This window comes from Nothobranchius furzeri, chromosome 9, assembly GCF_043380555.1.
Source record: "Nothobranchius furzeri strain GRZ-AD chromosome 9, NfurGRZ-RIMD1, whole genome shotgun sequence".
NCBI lineage: Eukaryota > Metazoa > Chordata > Actinopteri > Cyprinodontiformes > Nothobranchiidae > Nothobranchius > Nothobranchius furzeri.
Genome location: NC_091749.1, coordinates 33,926,955 through 33,940,668, shown reverse-complemented (window position 1 = coordinate 33,940,668; position 13,714 = coordinate 33,926,955). Strand labels below are relative to the sequence as shown.

The 13,714-nt window shown below is 43.9% G+C and overlaps 1 protein-coding gene across 3 annotated transcripts in view; it reads right to left on the bottom strand.

Moving 5' to 3' along the window:
- Positions 1-13,714, bottom strand: part of ush2a (Usher syndrome 2A (autosomal recessive, mild)) — a 380,755-nt gene that overhangs the window by 263,599 nt on the left and 103,442 nt on the right. For all 3 annotated transcript variants that reach the window (XM_070554793.1, XM_070554794.1, XM_070554795.1), the window contains exon 28: positions 1,374-1,480. In XM_070554793.1, coding sequence (XP_070410894.1) covers positions 1,374-1,480 — 107 coding nt within the window. The remainder of the gene's footprint in view (positions 1-1,373; positions 1,481-13,714) is intronic.

Here is a 13,714-nt window from a genome sequence, read left to right as displayed (position 1 = left end):
CACATGCGGACTTTGTGTCGGCTATGAGGGATCGGTTGGAGGTGGCCTTTGCCAACACGAGGCAAAATGAAGCAGTGGCTCATGAGAAATAAAAACTTTATTATGACACCAGTACCCACCATCAGCCATACTCGACGGGGGATCTCGTGTGGCTTCATAAGCCTTGGGAGGATAGGAAGAAACTGTTTCCCCATTGGAGGGGCCCCTTCAAAGTCTTAGGTGTGTTGGACTCAGAAGGGGTAGCAGGCCATGTGTATCGCATCGGTGACCTCCTCATTGATGAAGCGCCCCCCCACCCCACCCCCCACCACCACCACCATTCTGGTGATGGCCCTTGTTGGGGGATTTGTGTATGATGTTTTGTTGTGAGTTGTTATGCTTTATTGCAGTTGATGGGGGGTCGTTGTTTATGATGTTGTTTTGACTTATTATTATTATTAATATTTTTTTCTCCTCTCCTCTCTTTCTTTTCATGTTTTTTTTTGTTGTTGTTTGGAAACGTGGACTTTTTTTGTGTGGGGGAGACATGTAACCCACTTTTGTGGGACTTTTATTTTGAAGGTGCTGCTGACAGGATGTGATGTTTGGAGAGAGAAAAGAAAGAGACAAAAAAAAGAAGTTGGAACAGAGTTGCTAATGGTGCCGTTATATAAAGCGACACAGAGTTCACGGTTATCAACCTTTTCTTGAGCAACCACAATTCTTATCTCCTCCCGTCTCTTTCTGGAATGCTCGGTTACATCTGCAATTGAAAAACTAATTTTGGTCTACCTCTAGTCCGGATGGACACGTAAGGCTGCATGGGCACTCTGATATGCAAAGAACAAATAAAACACTGGAAGACTTCACTATGCTCCTCACAACCTACACACTCATCAATATGTGGCTGGACTGCAACACGTGGAAAACCTCCTTCAGCATAAACATAATTATGAGGCTTCTATTCTCTTAGTAGTTGCCACATAGGTTTCACCTATGCTTCAGCTAAACAGTCTCAAGATGAGCACCGCACACTGGCACTGTCCTGGTATGATTATTCCAAGATCCAGATGCAGTTCTACCTGTAAAATGTGTGTTGCTCTAGCACAGCGCCGATGAAGTGATGGGGTTGTAGCCAAACCAACGTGAACTGTTCTGCTTTGAATACTCAAAGTCAACCATAATCAAAATCCATCATAATCTAGCTAGAGAAATAGTTGTCCTCTACAGACCTTCAAGACCTACAAAGGCCGTGTAAAAACATCCATTTTTACATCGTTAGTTTTCAGTCAGAGGGATTAGCCAAAGTGTACACAGCTGAAATGCATTTGCTCAAAGCAAATGTCTAAATACATGAAAGTGAGTTAAAAATAACTTTGGACCAATCTTCTTACCTGATAGAGTGGATTTGGTCCGTTAGGAGTTGCAGGGGGGTCCCAGTCTATCTGAATGGTTGTATCATTTATAGGATGTATCTGGGGTGAGGACAGTCCTGTTGGCACTGATGAAACAAGTGTAAGGAAAAAAACAAGTGTTATTTTGCTTGTTATATAAAAACGTTTCAACAGCATTTTTCTACTAAAAGGATTTAAAATTTCAATGCAGGCACATTTCAGCAATTCATCACAGTAAAATCACTAGAAAAAAATATTACAGTCAGAATGAAAACATTTTTCCTGCTGTTTTGATATAAATAGCATTTACTTGGTGTGGAATAAAAGTCCTGTTTCACTCATCAGAGAATCCATTTAATTTTCCTCCTTCACTTTAGATGTTAAATTAAATGTCCCTTTGAAACAAACTGGGAGGCACCAAAGCTGTAATTTCATCATGTAACATAAATAAATCAACCTCAGACTGGTTGATACAGGCAGAGGAGATGTAAAATAATGAAGGGAGAAACACAGCAAGCCACAGACTGCTGGAGGAATGGGAAAGACGTATGAACCTTAAGCGTAATTCCATCACCGTGTTTCTGTGTGCCTTTCAGTAATTCTCTAAATGGTCTGTGGTGGAAGTAAATTAGCTCCCAGTGACACGTGCGGACCACCTTTGGTGAGCGTTGTAATAGAGCTCTTAAAAGGGAAGTGGACAGCTCCTTTTAGATGCCTCATCTTGGCACATCAAACCATAAATTACTGCAAATCAATAGCTTACCAGTCTATTGATATTGAGCTACAGAAACATTAAGAACACTGATGGTCTGACACACACTTACTATGCATGTGACGATGTATAGCACTTTGTGATGGTAAAACAAACTCGTCTCTGGTCATTTGATATAAGATGAGAACAATTCATAAAAATAATTCTGTAGGAAACCTTTATTGTTTGAGCAACCAAAACTAAATTGGTTAAAGACGGACTTCATGGTTCTGAGACAAACTTTGTGGGGAAACGGACCACGCTTAGCTGGTTTTGATGTTTGATTGGACCAGACTAATCTCAGGAAACTAGATTGTCCCGAGGTGACATCTGCCTGTAGATCTGAGATTTCAAAACAGGCGGGATTATCGCCATTTCACATACCAATCTAAAGCCACCGTCACCTATGATCCTAGGCATCAGTAAATGTGTTGCTTGTGTGTTTCTTTACAATACAAAACAAAGATCAACGTAATAGAAAACGTAAATGTGTAATTTTAGTTTTTCTAAATCAATATTGTTTAATCAATTTGAAAATTCAAAACAACAACGATAAAGTTCTCCCAAACCTTAATGTAACACTTTACGATGTGTATTGATTGAACATATAAGAAATGCCCTGCATTGGCAGCAAGAAGGCTTCATGAACATAGGAAAGGTGATACAGCGGAAGGCAATTTAATGACTTTTAATGTAGAAACTTGGTGGGAAAAAACAGCAACTTGTACCACAAAATAAAAATATAAGGCTTTGAATTAGTGTATGCGAACCGGATACATGGGCTCGTCCAACTGTGGACCCACCACCCGCAGGAGGAACATGAAGGGTCCGGTGCAATGCGAATCGGGTGGCAGACCAAGGCGGGAGCCTTGGCGGTCCAATCCCCGGACAAGAAAACTAGTTTTTGGGACATGGAACGTCACCTCGCTGGCGGGGAAGGAGCCGGAGCTTGTGGCAGAGGTTGAGCGGTACCGGCTAGATATAGTCGGACTCACCTCGACACATTGCATTGGCTCTGGAACCCGAGACCTGGAGAGGGGTTGGACACTCTACTTTGCTGGAGTTGCTCCGGGTGAGAGGCGGAGGGCTGGGGTTGGCTTTTTGTTAGCCCCGAGACTCTCTGCCTGTGTGTTGGGGTTTACCCCGGGGGACAAGAGGGTAGCTTCCTTGCGCCTTTGGGTCGGGGAACGGGTCCTGACTGTTGTTTGTGCTTATGGGCCAAATATCAGTTCAGAGTACCCACCCTTTTTGGAGTCCCTGGGACGAGTGCTAGATAGTGCTCCATCAGGGGACTCCATTGTCCTGCTGGGGGACTTCAATGCTCACGTGGGCAATGACAGCTTGACCTGGAGGGGTGTGATTGGGAGGAACGGCCCACCTAATCTGAACTCGAGCGGTGTTTTGTTATTGGACTTCTGTGCAAGCCGCAGTTTGGCCATAACGAACACCATGTTCGAACATAAGGATGCCCACCGGTACACTTGGTACCAGGGCAGCCTAGCTCACAGGTTGATGATAGATTTTGTAGTCGTATCATCTGACCTGCGGCCGTATGTTTTGGACACCCGAGTGAAGAGAGGGGCGGAGCTGTCAACTGATCACCACCTGGTGGTGAGTTGGATCAGATGGCAGGGGAACATGCCGCGTAGACCTGGCAGACCCAAACGCATAGTGAGGGTCTGCTGGGAACGCCTGGCAGAAGAACCTGTCAAGACGGTCTTCAACTTCCACCTCCGGCAGAGCTTTGACCACGTCCCGAGAGCAGTGGGGGACATTGAGTCCGAGTGGGCCTTGTTCCACTCTGCGATTGTCGAGGCGGCTGTTGCTAGCTGTGGTCGTAAGGTGGCCGGTGCCAGTCGTGGTGGCAACCCCCGTACCCGCTGGTGGACACCAGAGGTTCGGGGAGCTGTCAGGCTGAAGAAGGAGGCCTACAGGGCGTGGCTGGTCTGTGGGTCTCCGGAGGCAGCAGACAGGTACCGGATAGCCAAGCGGGGTGCAGCAGTGGCAGTTGCCGAGGCAAAATCTCGGGCGTGGGAGGAGTTTGGTGAGGCCATGGAGAAAGACTATCGATCGGCTCCAAAGAGGTTCTGGCAAACTGTCCGGCGCCTCAGGAGAGGAAGGCAGCAACTCGCTCACACTGTTTACAGTGGGGATGGGGAGCTGCTGACGTCAACTGAGGCTATAGTCGGACGGTGGAAGGAATACTTTGAGGAGCTCCTCAATCCCACCAATGCGCATTCCGAGGAGGAACCAGAGCTGGGAGGCCTGGGGATGGACTGTCCGATCTCGGGGGCAGAAGTTGCTGAGGTAGTCAAACAACTACACAGCGGCGGAGCCCCGGGGGCGGATGAGGTTCGTCCTGGGTATCTTAAGGCTATGGATGTTGTAGGGCTGTCATGGTTGACATGTCTCTACAACATTGCGTGGTCATCGGGGCAGTTCCTAGGGAGTGGCAGACCGGGGTGGTGGTCCCCATCTTTAAGAAGGGTGACCTGAGGGTGTGTTCCAACTATAGGGGGATCACACTCCTCAGCCTCCCTGGAAAGGTCTACTCCAAGGTACTGGAGAGGAGGGTCCGATCGATAGTTGAATCTCAGATAGAGGAGGAGCAATGTGGTTTTCGTCCTGGCCGTGGAACTGTGGACCAGCTCTATACCCTTGCAAGGGTGATGGAGGGGGCATGGGAGTTTGCCCAACCAATCCACATGTGCTTTGTGGATTTGGAGAAGGCTTATGACCGTGTCCCCAGGGGCACCCTGTGGGGGACGCTCCAGGAGTATGGGGTGGGTGGCTTTCTGTTAAGGGCCATTCAGTCCCTTTACCAGAGGAGCGTGAGTTTGGTCCGCATAGCCGGTAGTAAGTCGGACCTGTTCCCAGTGAGGGTTGGACTCCACCAGGGCTGCCCTTTGTCACCGGTTCTGTTCATCACTTTTATGGACAGAATTTCTAGACGCAGCCGTGGTGTGGAGTGTGTCGAGTTTGGTGGCAAGAGAATCTCGTCTCTGCTTTTTGCGGATGATGTGGTCCTCCTAGCTTCATCCAGCTCTGACCTTCAGCTCTTGCTGGGTAGGTTCGCGGCCGAATGTGAAGCGGCTGGGATGAGGATCAGCACCTCCAAATCTGAGACCATGGTTCTCGACCGGAAAAGGGTGGCTTGCCACCTCCGGGTCGGGGGAGAGGTCCTACCTCAAGTGGAGGAGTTTAAGTATCTCGGGGTCTTGTTCACGAGTGAGGGTAGGAGGGATCGGGAGATCGACAGGCGGATTGGTTCGGCGTCTGCAGTGATGCGGACGCTGAGCCGATCTGTCGTGGGGAAGAGGGAGCTGAGCCAGAAAGCCAGGCTCTCGATTTACCGGTCGATCTACGTCCCAATCCTCACCTATGGTCATGAGCTTTGGGTAATGACAGAAAGAACGAGATCGCGGATACAAGCGGCCGAAATGAGTTTCCTCCGTAGGGTGGCCAGGCTCAGCCTTAGAGATAGGGTGAGGAGCTCGGACATTCGGGAGGGACTCGGAGTAGAACCGCTGCTCCTCCGGATCGAAAGGAGCCAGTTGAGGTGGTTTGGGCATCTGGTCAGGATGCCTCCTGGACGCCTCCCTGGGGAGGTGTTTCGGGCATGTCCTGCCGGCAGAAGGCCCCCGGGTCGACCCAGGACACGTTGGAGAGGTTACATCTCCAATCTGGTCCGGGAACGCCTTGGGGTCCTGCCGGAGGAGCTGGTGGACAAGGCCGGGGAGAGGACGGCCTGGAGCTCCCTAGTTGGGATGCTGCCCCCGCGACCCGGACCCGGATAAGCGGAGGAAGACGAGACGAGACGAGACGATTAGTGTATGCTACCACTCTATTCCTTGTCAATGTTAATATAAGTGACTCTTAACTCCTAAATTTGTTTATTAAGAGAGAGGTGGTCAGTCTTTATAACTTCGTTTTTCTCATAATATTTTCTAATAAAGCAAAAAGTTTGGTTTAATTTTATGGGCTCTTTGGAATGTCCTTTGCTATGGAGCACTGAGATGTTTCTGATTATAATCGGTCACTGAGTTTTTCATGCAGGCTGAACAGTTTTCTACATCTCTCTACTGCATTAGCTTCTGCCAGAAAGTAGATGGTGAAACTCTAGGATTTCAAAAGCCTGACAGATCTATGTCACACTGTCACTTAACATTCATGGACTCACCCATCTTGACTTGCAACGAGGAAGGCTGTTGTTGGTTAAGTGTTCAGGAAACAGCAGAGAATGTCTCATCTAGTAGAAGCTAACCATTAGCATTAGCAAACCCACCGCACAGCAGAACTCCTTCAGGCTTGTGTTATTTGTGGAGATAAAACATGAATGGTGCAAAGCAAACAAAATGACCATCAACAGCAGATGACATGGCCCCCCAAACCATCACTGACAGAAACTTTGCACTGGACCTCATACAACTTGCCTCTCCTCTCTTCCTCCAGACCCCAGGACCTCGATTTTCAAAGGAAATGCAAATTTTACTTTTATCAGAGAACATACCTATGTAGCACTAAGCAGCAGTCTGGTGCTTTTTGTCTTTAGCCCAGGTGAGATTCTTCTGATGCTGTCTTTTGTTTGAGAGTGGCTTGACACAAGGGCTGTGTCTCAATTCAGGGTCTGCATCCTACCTCGGCCGGATTCGTCGGCCGGTTACGTCACAGCGCCGCGACTCGGCCTGTCCCAATTCGAAGACTCCTTCAAATGCGGTCGACGAATGCGGCCTTCTTTTCGCCTGAATGAAGGATGGGTCCGGTGTATCCTTCAATAGGTAGCATTTCCCAAGATGCCTTGCGGGCCGGCCGGCAGAAAAACTTAAAAACAATGGCGGAAGGTGAAGCGGGAGCTGTCGGAGAGGATTGCGCATATAAATGTAAGTATAAACTTGAAAACTGTCAGTTTAAGGACTTTTTGTGATACATGAACGTTATTTTAGTTAGAAATGTTACAGTAAAAGTGCTTGTATTGCGGTCTCGGCTCGTATGTTCGGCCGCGCTCGGTGTCGTACTTCTCCCACTACGTTTCCCCCTGATTTTAATAGAAGTTTGTATTTTAGGACCAAAAGAGAATACCAGGGAATTTATTAAGCTTAGGGCGGAGATGGACCACATGATCACCGGAGCAAAGTATTCGGCGGCTGTGGCATGGAGGTACAATAACATCTCATATTTTAAAAACTCGTTTGAGTATATTTTTTTCTGCGAAAACATGAAAGGAATAACCCGTTGTCCTCTTTTCTCTTCCTGTTTCTTTTCTTACATGTTTGTTAAGACTATTCTGGAGAAAATGGGCATCCAGGGGAAGGTGCCAGCGATGACCAGCTTCTGGAGCTGATCTGGGAGGACATGAGGCTGCAGAGCAGCAGAGAGCACAGGAGAGAAGGAAGAACTTTGACAGCTTTTTACTTTGCTAGAAAAAAATGGTTAATGAAGATTAAACATGTACATGTAAAAGAAATATCTAAATAAAATCAGTTCTGCATTAAACTCTTGAATTTTATTTTTGTTTACAAATGAGAATTGTTTACTAGAGGGTATCCGCTGGGTCTTGAAAAGTTTTAAAAGGTGATAAATCGGTTTTGGTCAAATTAAGACCCTTAGAAAGTATTAAAAACTATTATCACATCTTTGCTCAGGCTCAGCTAGTCTAAAGTATTTTCTCTGAATTAGCTCTCCAACAGTCAAGGAAATGATTAACCCCCAGAGACCCACGGTTGTAGTATCACAACATCAGATTTAAGTCTACAAAAATAAACCTTCCCCATTTTTTTTCTTTTTAAAACCACATTTACATTGCTAATAGGTCCTATTCAGTTCTGCAACACTATTGGCTGTTAAAATGTGTAAATAGGCCCGTTTATCTGGCCTCCTAGAACAACATGTGAAAGGTTAAAAATATTTTGCAGTTGTTTTCTAAATTTGGGTTTCTGGGGGTTAAAAAGCTAAATAAAACGTCGAGCTCCATCGTTTAAGGTTCCTTCTGCCCAGCGGTTCCACGGTTGCTAGGCGACGGAACGTTCGCCGAGGGAGTTCATGAAGGCTAGGCCTGTCCAAATTCACAGCCGTTAACATCCGGTCTACCCGGCCGACGGAGGACGCAGCCCACGTCGGCCGGGTGGGCTGGGTCCTTCGAAGGATGCAGACCCTGAATTGAGACACAGCCAAGGAATGCGACAGCTGAAACCATGTCTTGCACACGTCTGTGCGTGGTGGTCCCTGAAGCACTGACTCCAGCTGCAGTCCACACTTTGTGAATCTCGTCCACATTTTTTGAATAGGTTTTGTTTCACAATCCTCTCCAGAGGTTATCCTTATAGCTTCTGCAATCTTTTTCTACCACAACTTGTCTTTCCCTTTGACTCTCTATTAATGTGCTTGGACACAGAGCTCTGTTAACAGCCAGCCTCTTTAGCAAAAACCGTTTGTGTCTCATTGATCTTGTGCAATGTGTCAATGGTTGTCTTTTGGACAACTGTCAATTCAGCAGTCTCCCCCATGACTGTGTAGCCTACAGAACTGAGATTTTACAGACTGAGAGACCATTTAAAGGCTTTTGTTAATTAGCTGATTAGAGTGACACCAGGGGTCTTCAATATGGAACCTTTTCATAATATTCTGAGACACCTATGGTGTAGATCAGTGGTCCTCAATAGGCGGCCCTGGGGGCATGTGCAGCCCGAGGGCCCCCTCTTTGTGGCCCCGAACCTCGCGCGTACCCCCGGATTTGGGCCCAAACAGATGTTGTTTTCTTATCTGCAAGTGAAAGGTTACTTTGTGGTCAATTCGTCGGTGAAAATTTGACCACTTGGTACGTTACATACAGAATTTGGGATTTTCATTAGTCAGCAGTTATAATCATCAAAATCAAATAAATATTTGAAATAAGTCAGTCTGTGTGAAATGAATAAATCTAATACACACATTTCAGTTTTTGAATGGAATTACTGAAATAAACTAACTTAGTCATATTTAAATTTTATGGCCAGCACCTGTATTCCTGTCGTCTTTCTCCTTGACGGTAATTGTGCAAACCGCCGAAATCAAACATGTTGTTTCCAGTGGAAAGGGTTAATATGATTTAAAAAAACATTCACAAGCGCGCACACACACACACACAGTCTACCAGAAAGGTTCATTTTAATTGCTCACATGGTAACGAACCCACTAAATCCTGAGTCAGATCTCAGGCGTCATCTATGCGTGTTCATTGGTATGTTTCCTGTTTTTAGAGCGACTGGCGTGACTTAACAGGCTCCCAGCATACAGTTACACCATGCACATAAGTATGCCACTTATTGACATTGTGATCCCTTGCCATGCATATTTCTTTTCTCAAGAAGGGCCTCTGGCCAATTATGCATAAATCAATAAAGTTCCTGTTCTGTTAAATGGTATTACAGTGTGAGTGTGTATGTGTGTGTGTTTCTCTGTGTGCAAGTCTTGTAGAACAAGCATTTATGGATGTAGGATACATAAAACATCTCAATCAGCCCCTGATTAGCCACTTACTTTGCACTGTGATCAATAACTTTGTGGAAATACGCATGCATTGAAGCCATCACAAATGCATCAACACGCATGAATGGAGACCTCCCTCCCCGTCTCCTTATGTCTGTCTCCATGTGTGCTCCGATATTCAGTCGTGTGCTTTGGTGTAATTCCAGTAGTTTCACAGATGTTGTCTGCTCACTTACAGCAGATGGTAGCTGGCTCTAATGGCCCAGCCTTATGTAAGGTACATTTATCAGTGCATCTGTACCATGCCTGAGTACATCCTATAAGACATAAAGTCAATGTGAAGATCATTTTCTCTACAAGAAAAGTTTGGTTTAGGAGATCTCACAGGGTTCAGTTCACAAACTCTTACACAAACTCATGGAGAAATTATGCTGATAGAAAAGTATTCTAAAAGACGTAAGAGAAAATGGACACTAACAGATGATTTTGTTATATTCTAGTTAATTGGGTAAAGACAAACTGAAACGTTTTAACTATGAAGAATTAGATCAAGTTGTTTAACCCTCCCACTGTCCTAATGGGTGTGACCCCACAAAGAAAGTTGACCATTGAGCAGGGTTGATGGTTTATCCCTTGGGTCTATGTGGCAGGGGTGAGGAGTGAGCATCGCCTCACCCCTGCCACGTGGACCTCAAGAGATAAACCATCAGTCCTGCTCAATGGTCAACTTTCTTCGCAGGGTCATCCATAAAGACTGTAAGAGGGTTAATTAAACCAAGCTTAATAACATATGAAAACACAGATTGATTAAATCTCAATATTCAATTGATTAGCTGATCTAGGGGCAGCTGTCAATCCGAAACCATCATATTCCTGAATCAGTAAGGGCAGACTTCATTTCACTTATTTTTCATTTAGCCATATGAGTTATTAAGCAGCTACAGAGGTGGCCAAATGATTTGAAAATGGTACAATGATTAAACGTCACAAATAAACAAACAAACGGCCAGCACTTGTGTAATTTTCAAAACCTTTAGCCTTGGCTGTGTCCTTGGCGAAGCTGCAATTTTTAATAATTGTTTAGACATAAGTGTACTAATATAATGAGTGAACATCAAGCATTAAGCTGAATCTAGTAGGGTATTAATGTAGCAACCATTCAGTTTCAAGATCTGCAACATCATTACGGTAAAAAAAAGAAAAAAAAGAAAACAAATTTAAGATCCTTAAATTGCAGATCTGTGGCTTCCAGTGTCGCATGAACCATGTTTTCTAACTTTGTAATTTCAGTCCAATCAGATCTAAACCTAGTGGAAGTGATTAGAGCAGCCGGCTCCCTCTGCACAGCATGATGTGTAAAGTTAATCCCAGAAGGTTCTAAGGCAACTGGACTTTTTCTTGATTGCCGAAGACAGTTTGATCCTCCCCTAATCACAGAAAAAGTAAAATTTCAATCTTTTAAAGTGTAGCTTTAGAATTAAGAAGAGAGATGTTGTTTGCCAATTACTCATAAAATCCAAAACAAAATTTTAAACTTTACTTCTAACATACAAAATCAACTGTCCTTACAACTGTCATCCATCGTATCGTTTTAAGATTAGGGAAATTGGTTCAAGTGAAAACTTCTGCAATATTCAGGTTTCCTTACTTAGGGACATTTTGAAACTGGCCTAAACTTACACCTGTTCTGCTATGAACTGAAGTTTTTGCTTTTTGTACAATGCTGTGAGATGTTGTTGCTATATAAAAATTAAAAATAAAATAAGAAGTGTGCTTAATTTTTTTGAAAAAACAGCATCCCTCCATTTTAAAGTCAAAGATTAACAGCCTTTTCTTGCTTTCTCTTGCCTAAAGCCCCCGTTTCATCCGATTTAGTATAAGCCTCAAGAATCAGGCAAGACTGTCTTCTTACTGTGGTAATTTAAATCTTTCCCACTAACGTTCCTCTTGTGAGCTGTTACTGTTATTTAAATACATTAGTTGTCATCTCTATTTGACCAAATGCTTTGTGAGCTGTTTTCAGTGGAAAAAAGGTCACACGCTCCTGTTTTAGGAAGTAGATGTTTTTAAGAGGAATGGGTGGGGATTTTGAGTCTTACTTAATATTCATGTTATGCAAACATCTCACAGACAACATCACTCTTCCACTGCCTCTATTCACTTTTCTTTCTTGGGTAAAATAATGCATTGTTGATGTTTTATCTTCAGAAATAACACAAGCCTGGAGGAGTTCTGCCATGCTGTGGAGTTGCTAATGCTAACAGTTAGCTTCTACTAGTTGAGGCGTGCTCTGCTCTCTCCTGAAAGCAAAATCAACAACAGCCTTCAGCGGTCATGTGCCAATGTGGGTGGGGCCATGAATGCATATTAAATAGCGTGATGTAAATCTTTCTAACTTTTTCTGACCCAAGCGTTTCTTTTCTTTCAGCTGCTAATGCAGACGATTAAGGTAGATGACTATTTTCACTTTCAACGCACACGTGAAACTCAGAGTGACCGTTACATGCTTCTTCAGTGAACCTCACTGTTAAAGTGTTTTTTACTAGTTTGCTGTTTCAGAGCAAACTCCATCCATTACAGGAAATATATGGTACTGTTTCATATCATTTTAGATGCTTAACAATAAACTGTAGCAGGCTTTGCTCCGCCTCAACAGAAGGGATTTCTCTAGACAATACAAAGCATCAGGAAGAGATGTCATTTTTACACATTCTGATCACGCGCCTTTTGTTGCCTCTGCCGCCCCTCTCCAACACCGTGGCCCCTCCTGGCCACCCCAGTAAAAATTTCCTGACCATGCCACTAAATAATTTATGAGAGTTTTTAGGCATTATAGCCTAAATGAAAGAGAAAAGCAATCTGTGAAGCATGGTAGCCAGCAAAACATGCTAAACAAACTGGTATGAGATAAAATCAATTACTTAAAAAATATCCGCCAAACACCATGCCATTATCATTTCTTACAGTTGAATCAAGGGACATCGTTGGCGTAGGATGAAACAAAACCGCGGCAGCAGATGTGGTTGTTAAAAATACATTCAACGAGTCAACTGGGTACAATAAACCATATTGAGTTGTACTGTATAACAATAAAGAGAAGTCTTTGGAATCACTTGAAGTAAACACTGCCACCATGTCAGCAGATGCAGCCATTAAAAATACATTTAAAAAGTCGACCAATTACAATAAAAAGCATTCATCATCACACACACAAGGAAGGACTTAGCGAATCATGTGGACAAAAGTATTTGCCAAGAAAACAGATACGGTTGTTTAGTGTTTTTAAGAGTGGAAAGTAATCATGAATTTAATCTTTTCCACAACTGTTTACTGCATCCAGTGTCTGTGCGCACATGCAGATCAAAACACAATAGATAGAAAATTGGTTTAGGTTCAAATCTGCATGTGAGCATCTGTGTATTTCAGACACATTAATATGCTGCTGTGGGCTATTTTTGTTTCAATGAAAAATACAGGTACAAAGAGAGCTGAAGTGTAATGAGTGAAAAGGTAGGAAGGAAGAGTGCTGAGAAACTGGTCATGCCGTGAACTAACAACTTGTCTGTCTCATAAAATATGTACATGTGGTATTAACTAGACTTAAATTATCCCAGTTCCATAACAGCTGCATACAGAGCAGCGTGGCAAAGTGTGCGTATTTATTCTGATGAGTCTGATTCACCAGCAGCAGGAAGTGCATGCTATGCTATGTATTTCTCTTTGTAATTAACAGAATTTTAATTGTTTTACACTTAGCAGAAGCACAGATGTCACAACTCAAACACACTGAGGGACTGTGGTGCTTGATGTAGGCGTACACAAATTAGTCTTTGCTATACTTTGTGACATACATTTTGCATAAAAATAATTTTTTATCCACAACTGACACTCCCGTATCAGGCTTTTATCGACACAATGCAAGCATGTTTGTATTACTTTGAGTGTGGATAGGAAGCCTTCTGACTCAAGAACTGGGTCGATTTTTGGATGAATTTCATTAGATTTCTTTGTATTTACCAAGTGTGTTTTCTCCAAATTACCTTCACTCATACTGACAACATTCATGGGAGGCTAATTAATAACTACCTCCACTGCTCTGAATTACTCACATAGTCCAACAAATTGC